This window comes from Loxodonta africana, chromosome 1 (genome assembly GCF_030014295.1).
Source record: "Loxodonta africana isolate mLoxAfr1 chromosome 1, mLoxAfr1.hap2, whole genome shotgun sequence".
Classification (NCBI taxonomy): Eukaryota; Metazoa; Chordata; class Mammalia; order Proboscidea; family Elephantidae; genus Loxodonta; species Loxodonta africana.
Window position 1 is genome coordinate 124,142,089 of NC_087342.1, and position 20,163 is coordinate 124,162,251.

Sequence of the window (20,163 nt, forward strand, 5' to 3'; positions counted from 1 at the left end):
CTTTATGGAAACAGACTGCCACCTCTTTGTCCCAGAGTAGCTGGTGAGTTTGAACTGCCAACCTTTTAGTTACCAGCCAAGTATTTAATCACTGTGCCACCAGGCCTCCTTATGTCTTGGTTGGTGAGATTATATTAGTAAGTATTTTTGTCTCAACCTATGTATAAAATTGAAATTATTTCTTCTTATTTTTTAGTCATTTAAATTTTTCTTTCTAATGTTTAAGTCTTTTTTTTTTTTTTTTAATGTGTGAATGTAATTATTGCCTGAGAACACTGAATATTCCTGTCTTGGTCAACATACAAAAAACACAGGAAATGATGACAGCCTGACAAGATCTGGTAAGTTTGCATACTACAGCTTCATCACAACTTTATTGTTTGTTTCTATCAAATATTCCATGGGGATTAAAAAAAGTGACAATATTTGTAGGGGTTTTTTTTTTTTTTCTTTCTTTTTTTTAGTTCAGTCTTTTCTTTCTGGAAGATCAGCTACTCGAGTAATAATCACACCTCTGAAGGAACAGTTAAGAGATTTATTCTAAATAAAGTACTCTAAGAATTTATTTCTCTCAGCGTAAGTTTCTTCGTTTTCCAACTCATATTTCTTCATAGCAACAAAATATCGAATAAAAGTTTCTCCTAGAGCCTGTCTCAGACATTGATCTTCCTCTAGCGCCACAAGGGCATCTGCCAGTTTCAAAGGAATCTCAGAAGGTTTAAACTGGTAGAAGTCCGTGCTGTCATCGGGCTCAGCCAAGACACCATCGCTGCTTTGAAGTCCGTCCAAGCCTGCAGCAATAGTAGCAGCCAGCACCAGGTAAGGGTTTGCTGTCGCTGAGCCTAGTTTATTTTCAATCCGGGTGCCTTTCTCACCGTGACACTTGATATTGAAAGCACAGCTGTTATCATTGTATCCCCATGTTGTAGGCACACTCTCCCTCAGGTCTCTTCTGTCCTTGGAATAACGCTTTCGGCAGCTAACTGCAGGTGCCATCAGGCAGCTGAGAGCCGCAGAGTGCTTCAAGAGTCCGGCCAACCATTTTTTCCCAGTCATTGTAAGCTCTTCAACTCCAGAACTGCTGCAGAATACGTTTTGCTTCTCACTGACATCCCAAAGACTATGAGACAAAATTCCCGAATTGCAGAATCCAGTCTCAATGAAAAAACTGGTGATGTAATTATATTTCCTTCCCAATTCTTTGACACCTGTTCTTAGGGTAAATGCATTATCAGCTGCACTGATGCCAAATTCTGGCAGAAAACAGATTTCCATGTGACCAGGCCTGGAGTAGGAGGAAAAGCTCTCAACATTGGCTCCAATTTGATACAAGCCATCAATGAGTTCGTGCATAAAGGGTTGCTCATGATTATTGAGTAACGGCGAAACAGGAAAAGATATGGTCTTCGAGTTGATAATTTCCGGCACACCAAAAATGCAGAAATCATAGATGAAGGCAGAGCACAGGGAAAAGCCAGAGCCCTGCAAATGGCTCAGCTGCCTCTTTGCAATGTACCTTGGAGAAGTCAACAGAGGATCTCCGGTCACAGTGAATGTATCACATATCACTCTTGCAGTTCTCTCGGCCCATGGCAAAACTCTAAAGGTTGATAACTCTGGCATCAGGACTATGTCGCTATTAAAACATGTTGCTCTTATGTGATTCACTTCATTGTCTTTAAGGTTTGGCATCAATTCAAGATAACCTCTGGGCATATAAACTCCATGGATCACTTTTTCCTAAACAAGAAAAGGATACAGTAATTTGGTTTTGAAACGTGAAAACAAACAAAAGCATTGAAAAGAGTTTTTCTAATAGGTGGATGTAGGGAATGAGTGTTTGACATCTGTTGGTTAACACTACTTGTTATCAGATAAATTTTTTAATATTTTTAAATCAAACTCCCCAAAGGTATTTTTATAAACAACTCTTAACATTTCTAATCTTAAAGGTTTTACATGCTCTGAGAGCCAAAAATATTCATAAAAAAGGTGTGATAATAAATAAAATCTCTTTATATCAAAAGACAAAAATAAAGCCTTGTCAAATTATTTCAAACTATCATAACCAAATATACTCTTTAGAACGCTTTTTGATGGCATAGATGCTGACATTTCAAGTAAGGCATTATTTTGGGTTATCCCATTGTAATCCCAGTAGTTAACAGACTCTCAAAAGTCTTCAGTAAAGAACTCTCAATCCTTCTCAGAGAGCCAACTGTGGTCAGTCCTACGGTACCCAGGACAGTTGTCCTAACACCAGAAGAATCACAGCAGCTGACAGTGACAGTCTTCTCTTCATTCGCTTTTACAGGCCGCTTAAGAATTAACTACCTCACTGTCTCAGAGACCCAGAAATCCTGCCTGCAAACGTGGACCTATATCTCCAAAATTATAGCTTTACCCATGAACTGGGTGAAAGCAAACCTGACTTCTAGTCCTGGCTCTTTCATTACTTAATTGTGTGGATTTGGGCAAGTTGCTAGCAGTCTATTTGCCTCGGCTTCCATTTCTGTAAAACAAAACTGTTAGAACAAGATGATTGCTAAAGCACTTTCTAGCCATATACCTCTAGGGTTCAGTGAATTTGTTCATTTATTTAACTTTTGCTATGTGCCAGAAGCATAAAAGTGATGAGGCTATAAAGCTGAACAGACCTATAAAACAAATTCTAGACATTGTGTAATAGTACTATCAACAAGGCTTCATGTGTTGAAGGTGGTTGATGGGTGGGGAAAAAGCCTTGACTATAAAGTTTGTTTCCCATGATGTCAGCGAGCATCATGAAGTTAATAAAACATCCAAACATTCTACAAGCCTGAGTTTTTATTGTTCTTATTGTTAGGTGCCACCTCGTCAATTTCAACTCATAGCAACCCTGTGTACAACAGAAGGAAACACTGCCCATTGTTGCGCCATTCTCACAATTGTTATTCTTGAGCCCATCATTGCACCACTGTGTCAATCCATCTCGCTGAGGGCCTTCCCTTTTTTTGCTAACCCTCTACTTTGCCAAGTATGATGTCCTTCTCCAGGGACTGGTATCTCCTGATAACGTGTCCAAAGTATATGAGATGAAGTCTCACCATCACTGCTTCTTAGGAGCATTCTGGCTGTAGTTCTTCCAAGACCAATTTGTTCATTCTTCTGGCAGTCCATGGTATAGTCAATATTCTTCACCAACACCACAATTCAAAGGCATCAATTCTTCTTTGGTCTTCCTTATTTATTGTCCAGATTTTGCACGCATATGAGGCCATTGAAAATACGGCTTGAGTCAGGCAAGCACACTTTGGTCCTCAAAATGACATCTTTGCTTTTTAACACTTTAAAGAGGTCTTTTGCAGCAGATTTGCTTAATGCAAATTGATTTCTTGACTGATGCTTCCATGGACATTGATTGTAGATACAAGTAAAATGAAATTCTTAACAACTTCAATCTTTTCTCCGTTTATCATGATGTTGCTTATTGGTCCAGTTGTGGGGATTTTTGTTTTCTTTATGTTGAGGTGTAATCCATACTGAAGAATGTAGTCTTTGATCTTCATCAGTAAGTGCTTCAAATCTTCTTCACTTGTAGCAAGCATCTGTGTATCCCAGGAAGATGTCGATGAGTCTTCCTCTAATCCTGATGTTCTGTTTTTCTTCATACAGTCCCACTTCTCAGATTATTTGCTGAGCATACAGATTTGAATAAGTATGATGAAAGGATACAACCCTGACATACACCCTTCCTGTTTTTAAACCATGCTTTATCTTCTTGTCCTGTTCAAATGACTGTCTCTTGGTCTAAGAACAGCTTCCTTATGATCACAATTATGTGTTCTGGATTTCCCATTCTTCACGATGTTATCCATAATTTTTTATGATCCACACAGTTGAATACCTTTGCCTAGTCAAAAAAACACAGGTAAACATCTTTCTGATATCCTCTGCTTTTAGCCAAGATCCACCTGACATCAGCAGTGATATCCCTCGTTCCATGTCCTCTTCTGAATCTGGCTTGAATTTCTGCAAGTTCCCTGCAGTGTACTACTGCAACCACTTTTGAATGATCTTCAGCAAAATTTTACTTGTACGTGATATTAATGATATTGTTTGATAATCTCCACATTCTCTTGGATCACCTTTCTTTGGAATGGGCACAAATATGGATCTCTTCCAGTCAGTTGGCCAGGTGGCTGTCTTCCAAATTTCTCGGCATAGACAAGTGAGCACTTTCAGAGTTGCATCTGTTTGTTGAAACATCTCAACTGGTATTCTGTCAATTCCTGGCAACTTGTTTTTCACCAATGCCTTCAGAGTAGCTTGAACTTCTTCCTTCAGTACCATCGGTTCTTGATCACATGCTACTTCCTGAAATGGTTGAACATCCACCAATTCTTTTTGGTACAGTGACTCTGTGCATTCCTTCCATCTTTTTTTGATGCTTCCTGTGTCATTCATTGTTTTGCCCATAGAATCCCTTAATATTGCAACTCAAGTCTTGAATTTTTTATCTGTTTTTTCAGCTTTAGAAATGCCGAGCATGTTCTTCCCTTTTGGTTTTCTAATTCCAGGTCTTTGCACATTTCATTATAATACTTTACTTTGTCTTCTTGAGCTGCCCTATGAAATCTTCTGTTCAACTCTTACTTCATTTCTTCCATTTCCTTTAACTACTTTACTCTCAAGTTTCAGAGTCTCTTCTGATGTTCCTTTTGGTCTTTTCTTTTTTTCTGTATTTTTAATGACCTTTCGCTTTTTTCATGTATGATGTCCTTGATGTCATCCCACAACTTGTCTGGTCTTTGGTCATTAGTGTTCAATGCATCAAATCTACTCTTGAGATGGTCTCTAAATTCAAGTGGGACATACTTAAGGTCATACTTTGGCTCTCGTGGATTTGTTTTAATTTTCTTCAGCTTCATATTGAACTTGCATCTGAGCAACTGATGGTCTGTTCTGCATTTGGCCCCTGGCCTTGTTCTGATTGGTGATATTGAGCTTCTCCATCATCTCTTTTTATCATATGTACTCCGTTCGATTCCTGTTATTCCATCCAGCGAGGTCCATGTGTGTATTTGCCTTTTATGTTGTTAAAAAAAGATATTTCCAAACAATAGGTCATTGATCTTACAAAATTCTTTCATGAGATCTCTGGTATCATTTCTATCACCAAGGCCCTATTTTCCAACTACTGATCCTTCTTTGTTTCCAATTTTTGCATTCCAATCATTAGTAATTATCAATGTATCTTGATTGTATGTTTGATAAATTTTAGAGTGTTACCCCAAAATCCCGAAGAGAACATAGCTACCAAAGTGGGGCCGTTCTATAAGAGGTAATCTACCGGTCCACTCTCTTGGCTTTGCTCATGAGCCACCATCTCTTTCACTCTCCACAATCTCAACTTTCATTTTCAATTGCCAGTTTGACTTAGCTGGTTCAAGCCTATGATTACCAGTAATACAGGTGAGCAAGTCAAGCACTATTCAGTGTCTACATTTTTCAACTCACTCAAGGATCTGTATATATAAACTTCTACTGTGAGATCTTACTTTATTATAAAAATCTTTTAATATAAATTTTCACTGTAAGAAATAGTTATTTTCCTACCTGTCATTTTTTTAGTTTGAAATTATGTATGTTAGTACCATATGTATCTAAAATGAGGGACATTGTGTTTTATTCATAAGACTTGAAAGAGTTCCTGTAATTTAAATCTGTGTATTCATTTGGTTGTGAATAGCAGGGAACAGCTGGGTTCCATTTCACTCTAATAGTCCTTCATGAATTTGAATATAGTGTAAAGTCACACTTTACACTTCAAGCTAGTTAATCCACATTTCTCTGGGTACTCTTTTTTTTTTTTTAACACTGTAATATTCTTTAATCTTGGTTTTTTTTTTTTTTTTGCACAGTCTGAATTCAATCTACTTGTTAGTTTTGACAAATATATAAAATCTTATTTATGATAATGAATTGTTATCTAAAGTTGTGTTTATAGACCTAAAGCACTCGAATAACTTTACCCTCCAATATAAATTGCTGTGGACTCAATAAAAATTCTGGCTGAATAGCTCAAATCTCTATGACAACAGAAGTCTGGACCACAGTAAAGATTGTGTTTTGCAACAACTCAAGAATTAGTTTTGAGTTCTATAGTAGTATATCTTGTTTTGAATAGATCCAAGATGGAACGAACCCACTTAATCTACATATAATTTAAATAAAAGTCAGTCTTTTGATAGAACAGGTACAGTATAAGCTGATCATAAGGTCTGAATATGCGCACATTTGTAAGGTATTTAGCACAGTGCCAGGCACATAGTAAGTTCTATAAAAAGAGGAAGCACCATCCTCATTATCATGGGTTTTTATTTGGTCTTTTCCAATTATATCACACTCTTTTGCTCTGTTCCTAGTAGATGATCTGTTTTTTAAAAATCAGTATTTTTTTTAAATTTATTTAGCAAGAAAGAACACCTAATTAAAAGTTGAATCAGTAAAAGTTGTGATAGATGTATTTTAAATAGAAACAAAAGAACACCTAGATCAACTGAAGAAATAAAGAGAAATATTAAAGCTGAGCTGGAGACAGTAGACGCAGTAAAAACAGCCCTGAACTGAAAGGGAGGAGTAAGGGATTGATGTCCAGCTTTGACACTAACTGCCTGCAAAACTCTGAGGAAGCTTGTCTTAAGTTTTCTGGGCCTCAGTTTCCTCATCTATAAATTAAGAAAGTAGATTACATTATCTCTTATAACCCTCCATGGTCTGACTTATTAGTTTTCAAATTGATATTTTATTGTCCACAAGTAGAAAAAAATTTTGTTTCATAAAGTGAAGTTTCCATCTGGAAACCCTGGTGGTGTAGTGGTTAAGTGCTACAGCTGCTAACCGAAAGGTCGGCAGTTAAAATCCACCAGGCGCTCCTTGGAAACTTATGGGGCAGTTCTACTCTGTCCTATAGGGTCGCTATGAGTCAGAATTGGCTCGACGGCACTGGGTTTGGTTTTGGTTTTATTCTTTGTTTAATGAATTTTTCATACAGAATTGCGTGTATGTGTCCATGTGTGTATATATACTCACATTGTTTAGATTGGTTTGCACAGATGAACCTATTTTTAATGTCTATTCACAATAAATTTTCCAAAATAAATTATGTAATCTTAAATTGCCAATATTCATGATATAGATACACATTTCTATGTATACCTTCATGACTTCCAAAGTGAATTTTAAATGTTTTATTAAATTACATATAGATACTCTGTGATCATTAAATAGGAGTAAAATAACAGCAGGGAATAAAATAACAATGAGGAAACAATGAGAAAGTGAGTTCTACTACAAAACTGAGGCTAAGAATCAATAGAGCAATTGAGAGGAAGCATGATGGGTTACATTAAAATTCTTATTATGAAAAACTTTTTCCCAAATGCATTAAACTAAAAAAAAAAAAAGGTATTTATAGGTGATTCTTTGAACAAGATAGTGGGAAATATTTTCAACAGCAATCTGATGCAACAAAGGAAAAAAAAAGCAAGCAGAAATTGACTCCTTCTGTCAACTTATATTGATCCTTAGTAAATGTAGGGAGCATATTAAAGTACGTTTTTGTAAAGGAGTTTAACTGGAGAACTGGATCAATGTTTTAAATATGTAGCTTTTTGATGTTATTAACCTACTGCCATCGAGTTGATTCTGACTCATAGTGACCCTATAGGACAGAGTGGAACTGCCCCATAGGGTTTCCAAGACTGTAAACCTTTTTCTTTCTATTTTTTTTTTTTGAGGTATTTTATTTTTTAATTTTATTTGTTGTTGTTGTTGAGAATATACACATCAAAATATACACTAATTCAACAGTTTCAACATGTACAATTTAGTGACATTGATTACATTCCCAAGCTGTGTAAAAACCATTCTCACCCTCCTTTTCTGAGTTATTCCTCTCGCATTGACATAAGCTCACTGCCCCCTAAGGTTCCTATCTAATCTTTCGAGTTGCTGTTGTCAGTTTGATCCCATATAGACAGTTCTTAAAAGAGCATAATGCTCAAGGCAGACATTTTTTACTAGTTAAGCTAAACTAACTATTGTTCAGTTTTAAGAAGACTTCAAGAAATATTTTTCATATAAGGTTGAAAGATCATCTCAGGGCAGTAGTTTCAAAGGTTCGTCCAAACTTCATGGAGTCCATGAGAAGCTTAAATTCTATTCTACGTTTTCTCCCTTTTGATCATGATTCTTCTATGGAATCTTTGATCAAAATCTTCAGTAATTGTAGTTGGGTACCATCCAGTTCTTTTGGCCTCATGGCAATGAAGGCAGTTGTTCATGGAGGCAATCAGCCACACATTCCATATCCTCTTTCTTTTCTTGACTCTCCTTCTCCCTCTGTTGTTTCAGATGAATACAGACCAATTGCTGTGCTTGCATGGCCACTTGCAAGCTCTTAAGACCCCGGGCACTACACATTGAAATGGGAGGTAGAACAGAAGCACTAAACATGTTAATCAGCCAATTAACTGATATGGCCCATGAAACCATGACCCTAAACCTCCAAATCAAGAAACCAAATCCCATGAGATTTTTGGTTGTACATAAGCAAGGGCTGTAAATCTTTACTGAAGCAGGCTGCCACATATTTCTCTCGCAGAGCGGCTGGTGGGTTCAAACTGCCAATCTTTCAGTTAGCTGAGTACTTTAACCACTGTACCACCAGAGCTCCTTTTGATGCTATTGTTGTTAGGTCTTTTGCAGCAGATTTTCCTGATGCAATGCATCATTTGATTTCTTGACTGCTGCTTCCATGGGCCTTGATTGTTGATTCAAGTCAAATGAAATCCTTGACAACTTCAGTCTTTCCTCCATTTACCAGGATGTTGCTTATTGGTCCAGCTGTGAGGACTGTTGTTTTTTATTTTTTTTTATGTTGAGGTGTAATTCATACTGAAGATTGTGGTCTTTGATCTTCATCAATAAGTGTTTCAAGTCATCTTCTGTTTCAGCAAGCAAGGTTATATCATCTGCATATCACAGGTTGTTAATGATGCTATTAATAGAATAAATTATTAGCACTTGACAAAAACTAAGCAAAAAGTTTTATATTGAGATCTCTGGCAAACGCCTAAAATACTCATTATATTTTCTTACTGATTGGAAGAGATTTGAGTGAATTATATTTTGATATGTTCACAGCAAAATTTCACATTTCATTATAAAAATAAGCCAATTCCTTTCTTGCCTAGATAGAGAGGAAACAATATCTGTAAGCAGGTCCAAAGAATTTCTTAAACCAAATTTGAACCTGTTGATATTCTTTAAAAAGTGTTTTGAAGATGCACAGATTTTACCAACATAAAGCAAATGAAAAAAAATTGCAAATTTATATTAAAGTGCTAAAGCAGAACACACTAAAAAAAAAGTTAAATTAGAAGATGCTTAATTTTCTTATATAATGCTGACTGATGTGACTTCCTAGATAGTTTGATAGAATTTAAGAAATAACACAACAAATCAGTCATTAAAATAAACACCATATAAACAAACAAAAAAACACCTCAGAAACACCTAAACATATCCAGAAATACAATATTTCTCAAAATCACTATTTTCAAAAGCTTAATATTGTTCATTAAGTCATCCAACAACAATAGAGTCTTGTCTTTTCAGAGTTAGCTGAAAAAGAAATATGCTTTTTATCTAGCAAATTCTTTCTATTTAACCTTTTTTTTTTTTTCCTTTTATATTTGCTCTTGGGTCTTCTCTTGTAATTTTCTCATGTCAAATAAAATATAATCTTCATAATGGCAGTAAGGGAGAAAAGATAATTTTGTGAAGGGAAATTATTCAAGGCAGAAGGACTAAAATTACCAGTCTTAATTAGTTTTGTATTTCTGTCGGGTAAAGGAATTGCTGTTTGGGAGCTGAGAGTATGTGTTTGGCTCCTCGGGGAGCAATAACGTATTTGGCATGGGACAAGGAAAGAAACAAAAAAAATTATTGGTTTTCAGCTTGAATTGCTGTGTAGATTACAAGAAAATAAGAAACAGTGATAAGGACCATTTGCTTGGTAATGGTCATGAAATTACATTCTATCATAATTCAGCTTGTAAAACTCACTTGAAAAAAATGAGCCGGGATGCTCTTAGACCTGGACACACCATGCAGGTCTGTTGCTTCAAAACGTACAAACTGGAGGTGATCTGTGGTCATCTCTTGTTTAATGTGCTTCATCCTAGAGGAGAGTTGAGATAGGGTGGGGAATTGAGTGCTGTCCCTGGTGTGATCTGTAAAATAAAGAATGGTTCTAAGTCACTGGATCATGATGAATTGAGAAGCAAGAAGAGGTTAAGGAAAAAAAAAAAAAAAACAGTTGTTGTCAAGTCAGTTCTGACTCATGGTGACCCCATATGTGTCAGTATAGAACTGGGTTCTGTAGGGTTTTTAAGGACTGATTTTTCAGAAGTAGATCACCAGGGCTCTCTTTTGAGACACCTCTGAGTGGACTTGAACTGCCAACATCCAGGTTAGCAGCCAGGTGCCTTAAACATTTGTGCCACCCAGGGACTCCCAAGAGGAAGTTAGAAGTAGTCAATTAGCCTCTATTCATTGCCTCTAATTATGCTTACTGATAGAAGTATCATATATTCACCACGTCATTGCCTTAGAGTTGGAGATCTTACCCTTTCTTACATAGCCTTTACCATCTCCCCAAGAACATTGTCTCTAAATAACTTAAGGAGATTATCACTTACGTTTAGCTGGAAGTTAACATTATTTGTGTAAGTTTCTAACAATATCATACATAGATACCGAAAACACTTTTCTTATAGAAATTAGAATTTATTGATATAACTGAATAGCCTTGGCACCATAATAACCCAAAAATTGGCACCATAGAAGTCTCCGTATGGATGACTATCATTGAAAAAATTTTGGATTTATTAAACTAACTGGTAATGCCCAGATTATGAGCCGGAATCGACTCCACAGCACTGGGTTTGGTTTTTTTCTTTTTTATATATAACTGAAGGCAAAATTAGTTGTCCATTTTTGTTTATTTTCTGTCCTTTTTTTTTTTTTTTTGGCCAAAAGGGCTTTATTTCTTTATAAGGAGATCTGAACCTAAGAAATCTACATCTGTCTGTGAATTTTAAAATAGATTTAAATAAGCAAACAAAAGTGTTTTTCAAGAATGGGAGAGGAAAAATTGAGACTGCATACTAAAATTTAAAATTGGAAACATGAAGGAAATATCTTTTCAAGACTTTTAAGAAACAACCTAAAAATTATAAAATTTTAGAGCTAGAAGAGACCTTGGAGATAAATCATCTAATCCAACCAACTCATTAGCTTGAGTCTCGTAGAGGCACAATGAAGTACCCCAAGTCATGCTGTCAATTCACTGCCAAAATTGAAACTAGAATCCAGACAGCTGGACTCCTGGCAGGTGGTTCATTACCACAAAGTGAATTCATATTTCTAAAGCATAGAGAGGAGTTTGGCACACAGTACACACTACACAGGTGTTTGCTACTGTCAGAACTTTCAGGAGAGGCACAGAATATAGTGGTTCAGCACAAACATTGGGGCCCATCTGTCTCACTTCCAATCCTGCCTTTGCCTTGGCAAGTTTGTTATACTGTCTGTGCCTCGGCTTTCTCATCAATAAAATATTACCTACTTTACAGGATTGTTATGAGGCTTGAACACATTATTTAATAGTTTCTGGCAGACAGTCAGCACCATATAAGTGCTACTTAAACGCATAAAGTGAGCACAATTAGTCTAACCCTGGTAAGTGGTAACATGAAAAAGTCTGCATCTGAGTACCCATCAACCTGTCACATCGCTCTGACATTGAGCAGCTATAATTTTTAAATGATACCTGAGAATCTGTTTTCAAGATATAATTAAGCTTTCAAAATAAGCATAAAGATTGACAGTTAAAAACATAGATTAAGTAGGCTTTAAGTACTGGAAACATGAGGAAAACAAATGATTAGTTCCACCTATGCAAATACGTTAGAGATATTGCCCTGTCATTTGGCTACTCTGAGACCCCTGATTCTTTATAACCACCTCCCATTTAACACAATTAAGCTGCAGCAATTACAATGTTTCATGCTAAATTAGCAGTTGCTGCGTTCCCAACTCATTCTAAAATACTGGGTGTTGTGCTCAAGGTGAATAATGCTCCTTAAATAAAATAAAATTTATAGGCATTTTAAAATACTGAAATTTTCAGATAATCAGTACTCTAAACACACTAGGCAATTATATACCTGAAAAAACTCATTGCTGTCGAATTGATTCCAACTCATAGGGACCCTTTAGGACAGAGTAGAGCTGCCCCATAGGGTTTCCAAGGATCACAGGTGGATTCGAACTGCCTACCTTTTGATTAGGAGCCGAATGGTTTACCACTGTGCCACCAGGGCTCCAGGCAATTATATACAAGCCATAAATATATAAATGATACTAAAAAAAAAAGATCAAAAGGCATCTCCTGTGAAATAAGGTAATTTTGTTGGTTCGCCAGTAATAGGATCATAGGTATCTTATTAGTTCTTTTGCTTATCCACATCTTCTAAACTTCCTATAGCAAATACATATTTATTTTAAAATAAGAAAAATATCCATCCATTCAAGACATTTTTTTCATCACCACACACTATTCACACTGGACATATATTTAGGAAGCTGTCAGAGAAGCGCCTATCTACCTGGAGATTATGTTCTATTGAGTGGAGGAACTATAGATAAGCATGGCACCAAATACTAAGATGTGCTTATTTCACATGGTGGAAAGTGATGAAAAAAATAAACCTAATCACCTGGACTATGAATTCTACAAAATCTGGTCACAATGTGGAGTTGCAACCCCTGATTCACCTTAAGATCACCATGTTGCACTATGATCGAATAGTGTGTATTATCATCCTGGTTCCATTTTCTTCAGAGCCCTTTTCACCACCTTCCATGCTGTCTAATTGTGTGTTTATTGACTCCTGCCTGCCACTAGGATGTCAACTCCATAAGAGCAGGGGCTTGGCTTTACTTGTGACTGTATCCTCAGTACCCGTAGCAGTGCAGGCATACCATAGGCACTCAATAAATGTGCTTTTGAATTAGTGAGTGTGTGAATGAGTGAATGAATACATCCTGTATGATATGACCTTGTATGACTAACAAGTAAAAAATTGGCATCACATATTTTGGCATATATCCTTTTAAGTATCAATTTTTCATTTAAAAATACAATTATTTCACCAACTATGAGAACCCTAGCCAATCTAATTTCATTTTTTGAGACATCAACTAGTCTTGCCTCATTCTTGTCCAAATTCCTTTTCTTCAAATAAATCATACTTGTTAGTTACAATTAAACCTTGTGGTCAGCCCTTCCCAGTTGCACATGATGAATAGCAGGCAGATAATTGCCAGTTCAGGGGCTCATTTGTTTTTCTTACAGTGCAGTTTATGGGAGGTGTCCTTCTTTCCCATCCCTTCAGAGGGCTAATAAATTAAATCAATGTGCTTTTATAGAGTGTCTTAGTTATCTCATGCTGCTATAACAGAAATACCACAAGTGGGTGGCTTTAACAAACAGAAATTTATTTTAGGAGTCTTGTTATTGTTAGGTGCTGTTGAGTTGATTCTGACTCACAGTGACCCTATGTACAACAGAATGTAACACTGTCTGGTCCTGTGCCATTCTCACAATCATTATGATTGAGCCCATTGTTGCAGCCACTGTGTCAATCCACCTCCTTGAGGGTCTTCCTTTCTTTTGCTGACCTTCTACTTTGCCAAGCATGATGTCCTTCTCCAGGGACTGATCCCTTCTGATAACATATCCAAAGTACTTGAAACAAAGTCTCGCCATCCTTGTTTCCAAGAGGCATTCTGGCTGTACTTCTTCCAAGACCAATTTGTTCGTTCTGGCAACCCATGGTATATTCAATATTTTCACCAATGCCATAATTCAAAGGTGTCAAATCTTCAGTTTTCCTTCTTCACTGTCCAGTTTTCACCTGCATATGAGGTGATTGAAAATGCCATGGCTCAAGTCAGGCGCACCTTATTCCTCCAACTGACATGTTTGCTCTTTGATGCTTTAGAGAGGTCTTTTGCAGCAGATTTGGCCAATGCAGTAAGAGGCTAGAAGTCCAAATCCAGGGAGCCAACTCTAGGGGAAGTCTTTCTTTCTCTGTCGGCTCTTGGGGACGGTCCTTGTCTCTTCAGCTTGTTTCCTGGTTCCTTGGAGATCTCCATATGACTTGGCATCAATCTTCCCCCATCTGAGCTTGCTAGCTTTCTTGTTTAATCTCTTTTATATCTCAAAAGGAATTGACTCAAGATACACCCTACATTAATCCCATATAAATAACATAACAAAGATAACCCATTCCCAAATGGGATTATAACCACAGGCATAGAGGTGAGGATTTACAACACATATTTTGGGGGACACAATTCAATCTATAACACAGAGGAAGTTTTACTGCTGTGAGTGCTTAGGAAAAAAAATAAGAAAACGTAAAAAAAAAAAAAAAAAAAAAACTCCCAAAGCTCTATAGCAGCTGGAAGATCTTGGGGAAGTGTCCATGTTCCGTGACAATGAGGAAATATTTCAGTTACAGAGAACAAACTGTGGTCACTTACAAAAGGTAGATTGAAGTAGGCAGTTGGGCTTTCAGAAATACCAGTTAAAAAAGGGAAAAGTGCATTTGAGAGTATACTGTATAATACTTTCAGCTTATCACACACCTGGGAGGACCCGCTATTCTCCTTTCCAAAGGCCTGCCCTCCTGCATCCACATGGCTACTATGAGAGCTGCCCTGTTGGTGTAGACATGACCCCACCCTCTGACCACATCATGTTAGCCCAGGCAGTGTTGGAAATCCCTGGTGGCAGAATAACTGTATGGAAAGCAGGGACAAAATCAAAAACAATACAAAGTTATAAAAGGAGCTTTTCTTTGGAAACAAAAAAATATTTTTGAAAGCCTCAAAGTGGTTATCACCGAGGAGAAAATAACTACCTTGAAAATTTTTTTACAACTATTTTGGTAGGTGATTTTTATATTTATTTTTAAATTACATATTGGTGTTTTGTTTGGGGTTGTAAACTTTTTGGTGCTTGTTGCTGTTAGCTGCCGTCAAATCAACTCCAACTCATGGAAACCTTATGTACAACAGAGCAAAGCACTGCCCAGTCCTGCATCATCCTTACAGTGCCAGTATGTTTGAGTCCATCATTGTGGCTATTGTGCCAATCCATTTCACCAAGGGTCTCCCTCACCCTCACTGGCCCTCTGCTTCACCAAACATGATGTCCTTCTCCAGCAATTGATCCCTCTTGATGATGCTCCCAAAGCAAGCAAGTCGGACAATGTTCTGTTGTGGTCCATAAACTTTTCATTGGCTGATTTTGAGAAATAGACTGTCAGGCCTTTCTTCCTAGTCTGTCTTAGTCTGAAAGCTCCACTGAAACCTATCCACCATAGGTGACCTTGCTGGTATTTGAAATACCAGTGTCATAGCTTCCAGCATCATAGCCATATGCAAGCCACCACACTGTGACAAACTCACAGACTGGTAGTGGTGGTTTATGTACTTAGGGCCTGTAAATTGAACCCTGGGCAAAACAGAAAGCTGCTCAACTAACCAGGCTGATTCGATAATGGTTCCACATGCCTAGTTGTAGTTGATCTGTTCAACTTTGGGTTGATATTTCTCCATAGTAACCATTGCCTGGAGTAACCTTGGATGGGGCATGTATCCTCTAGTTCATGAGTTTACAATTTTTTTTTTTTTCTATTAACAGTCAGATAGTAACTATTTACTACTTTGTGGGCCATGTGGTCTCTGTCACATCTTCTCAACTCTGCCATTGTAGCATGAAAGCAGACAATACAGAAAACTTTATCCCCAAATCCAGTCCAGCAGACCCAGATTTGGCCCATGGACTATAGATTGTCAACCCCTGCTCTTGTTTCTCACAACAGCACTAACACCACTCCTTATTTTCTTCCACTCAGCCCACCTCACTCATTTGTATTATCTGCTTGGCCCTGAGGGCATTTGTATAGATAGTCCCAGGTGCTTAGGGTTGTCAGTGCTCATGTTCTTCACCTCATGGAGAAATCCAGGAATCCAAAGCAGAGAAAGAGAAATGCAGAGATGAGAAGTGGTACAGTAGGACAAATGGGCCCCCAAAGATGCCCACATCCTAATCCCAAAACCAAACCAAACCCACTGTCAGTTCCAATTCATAGTGACCCTGTAGGACAAAGTAGAACTACTCCATAGAGTTTCCAAGGCTGTAAATCTTTAGGAAGCAGACTGCCCCATCTTCGTCCTGAGGAGCAGATGTTGTGTTCGAACCTGGCAGTGTTGGACACATCCGAGCGCTTAACCACTGCACTACCAGGGCCCCTCCCCTAATCCTTGGAGCCTGTTAATATGTTAAATTATATGTCAAAAGGGGCTTTGCAAATGCGATTAAGGTTGTTGCTGTGTGCCCTGGAGTCCAATCTGATTCATAGCAACTCTGTAGGACAGAGTAGAACTGCCCCACAGGATTTCCCAGGAGCAGCTGGTGGATTTGAGCTGCAGACCTTTTGGTTAGCATCCTGAGCTCTTAACCACTGTGACACCAGGGCTTCTGTAATAGACCTTAAAATAAAGAGATTATCCTGGATTATCCAAGTGAGCACTTAAAAGCTGAGAATTTACTCTGCCTGAAGGCAAAATAGAAACCCTGGTGGTGTAGTGGTTAAGAGCTACGGCTGCTAACCAAAAGGTTGGCAGTTCAAATCCATTAGGTGGTCTTTGGAAACTATGGGGCAGTTCTACTCTGTCCTTCAGGGTCGCTATGAGTCGGAATCAACTCCATGGCAATGGGTTTTTTTGTTTTTGTTTTTTTAGAGACAAAAGAGATGTGGCAGAAGGGGAATTCAGAGAGATTGCAAATATGAGAAGGATTGGAGCCCTTGCTAGCTCTGAGATAAGGGGCTAAAGACAGTCCTCTAGGAGCTAAGGGCAGCCTCTGCTAACAAGGAATAAGGAAGTGGAAACCTTACTCCTACGACCAAAGGGAATGGATTCTGCCATCAGCATGAATCAACTTGGAAGCTAATTCTTATCTAGAGTATCCAGATAAGAGCTCAGCCTGCCAATATCTTGATTTCAGCCTTGTAAAGCCTAGAGCAGAGAAACCAGCCAAGCCAATCCGGATTTCTGACATGCAGAACTATTAAATGATAAATTTGTGTTGATTTAAGCACTAAATATGTGGTAATTTGTTAAGAAAACTGTAGAAAACTAATACAAATGGAATCTTGACAGTATTCACTTCCCAGTCTCCAATTGTTCTTTGTTGCGAGTGGATTCTGACTCATGGTAACCTTATAGGACAGAATAGAACTGCCCCATAGGGTTTGCTAGGCTATAAAGATTTATGGGAGCAAATCAGAGGTCTTTTCTGGGGGTGGGGAGGGCGAACGGCCAACCTTCTGGTTAGCAGCTTACCCATTGCAACACCACGGTTCCTTAGGCCTTGCTGCATTTCTGTCTTTCCAAAACTGGTTTGTTCAACTCTTTCATCATGGATTCTATGAGCCAATAAATACCTCTTTTTAACTAGTTTCTATCACTTGCATCAAAGAAAATGTTAACCAATACACTCGTGTACCAGAATAGTTATATCACTACCAATAAGCCAAGAACTTAGAATAACACTAATTTCACCACCAAAAAGACTTGAGGGGTTATCCACTGCAACACCTCTGTTTTCCTGATGAGCAGCCCAGTGGGTAAAGAAACTGAAAAGCACTTTATAAATGATAGGTGTATAAATTGTTGTAAATGTTGTAACTCCTAGTCTAGCATTCTTCAACAAACAGGGCATTATCTCATGATAACAAATTTGGGATTAGTGGCCAGAACCAAATGCCAGTTGGTTTCAGAGTCCTTACGGTCCTTACCAGTATGGCTAGAGTTCAGGTGAAATTCGCTGCCAGGAGTACTGACTGATACTTTAGGGAGGGATGGCTTTATCACCATCACCTGCTCCTTGGAATTCCTGTCATCAGGAGGCTGATCAGACTCAGCAGAGCCGGGTCCCACAACTGGTTGGCTTGCATCTCCCAATTTGTTACACAGCATTTGCTTTCCGATCCTCTCTGTAATAAGGAAGAGGAAAAAAAATAAATAAATAAAAATAAAAATGTTAACACCTGTTGCCATTGTTTCAACTGTCTTTTAACACGATATGGGTAGGAATACTTAAGAGTGTGTTTCTAGGCAGTAAAATACCAAGTAAGGGGCAGTGGGAGTGAGCCACACTGGTTGCAGCCCATAAAGGGATTCATCGTTTGTAGAGAATTTGAAAACAATGATAAAAGCTATAAAACTCGGCTTTTTGTTATTACCACACAGTGGCTATTTCTGCTGCCTGCATCTTGGTATACCAGTGTTTTTAGGCGTAAATCCATTGTCCAGATTAACACCTAGCTTCAGCACTGTTTCAGGTCTATGACAGTCTAGTTGAAATTCTAACAAGTGGTATGGAAACTTATCCCACACCTTTACCATGATCTCCCAAATCCTCAGTAATGATCTTTGTACTCATTTTAGTTCTCAGAGCGGAAACGTGCACCTCTTCCTATTCATGCCTTCTTTCTGCTTTGTTCTCTCTTTTTACTACTATCATCCAAGTTCTGCCCCTTTAAATTTTGAATATTTTTGATGAGTTATCGAGTTATTTTTACATACTTACACTGTATTCTTGGAAACCCTGGTGGTGTAGTGGTTAAGTGCTACGGCCGCTAACCAAAAGGTCAGCACTTCGAATCTACCAGGCGCTCCTTGGAAACTCTATGGGGCAGTTCTACTCTCTCCTACGGGGTCGCTACGCATCTGAATCGACTCGATGGCACTGGGTTTGGTTTGGTTTTTGACATTGTATTCTTATGGTATCTGTGGGTGGTGTAAACAGTTAAGTGCTTGGCTACTAACTGATAGGTTGACAGCTCAACCCCACCCAGAGACACCTCGGAAGAGAGACCTGGTGATCTGCTTCTAAAAGTTCACACCCATGAAAACTCTGTGGAGCAATTCTACTCTACAACACATGGGTTGCCATGAGTCGGAATTGACTCAGTGGCAACTGGCACCGCTAATCTTATATTTGCCATCTGTTAGGTTGCCTGTGTAGAAAAAAAAAAAAAAAAAACTATTCTTTTGCTTTTTTGTTTTTCTGAAAGAAGAAAAGAAAATGTTGTATGAAAAGGATGACCAAATACAGTTCGTTTTAAACCCCAGATTTTCGAGGGATCATAGTAGCTAAGACACCTTCTGAGATGGATAGGTCCATTTCTTCTATTTCAGTTGAAGAAACATGTGGTTTAGTGACTTTCTTTCGTGTCCTTCTTAATTTATTAATCCTGCAGTCTTCAGTCTCATTACCTTCATCTCTTGTTGTGTCCTGTAATCATTAACAAACAAAAAGCCAAGCAACCAGTTAATTATGCATGCAACTAAATCTGAACGTCAAAAAAAGGTATGTAGATTGGATAGCCAAATTTTAAAAAGAGCATAGGAGGCTTCTGTAATGAGATAAACTTTCTCACTTCCACATCCACTTGAATAACTCAGAATTAAGAAGCTCAACATTCTGTTGACAGGTCGAATTTTCATTATCTCCTTTGAAATGTACACAGAAAATACCATTAAATAAATTAAGATTGTACCCAACTAGTCAAGATTTTTATCTTCATTTTCTTCTTTAGGATATTTTATATTATTTATTCCTAAGTAATTTTACAAACTCTATTTTAGCTCAGAAGTTCTCTTTTTATGATTTTATCTTTTTTTTAGAGTCTCTAGTTTTTGATCAGAGGCATAAGTAACCCGAGAATTGGATTCTCTTCTTCTCCCTTTTTCCTTACCGTCATCCTTACTACATCAATATTTACTTTGCTTTCTATTTATAAAATGTTATTTTGTGACTGTGCTTTGTATGTGTGAAACAAATGTCATTTCCAAACTGTTTTATAGCTTGGGAAAATCTGGACATGCATTTTAAAACAAAATAACTTCTACAGTCTAGTTATAATCCTTGACAGGGATACAGCTCTGTGAAAGAATACTCCCAGCAGG

General features: G+C 37.8%; 1 protein-coding gene across 1 annotated transcript; it reads right to left on the reverse strand.

Moving 5' to 3' along the window:
* Window positions 1-363: 363 nt before the first annotated feature.
* LGSN (lengsin, lens protein with glutamine synthetase domain) lies at window positions 364-19,958 on the reverse strand. Its single transcript, XM_064294631.1, has 4 exons — window positions 19,953-19,958; window positions 19,357-19,489; window positions 10,114-10,280; window positions 364-1,740 (listed from the first exon to the last, which is right to left on the reverse strand). The coding sequence occupies exons 1-4, from the start codon at window positions 19,956-19,958 to the stop codon at window positions 541-543; spliced, it is 1,506 nt and encodes a 501-aa protein (XP_064150701.1). The 3' UTR covers window positions 364-540.
* Window positions 19,959-20,163: the final 205 nt, after the last annotated feature.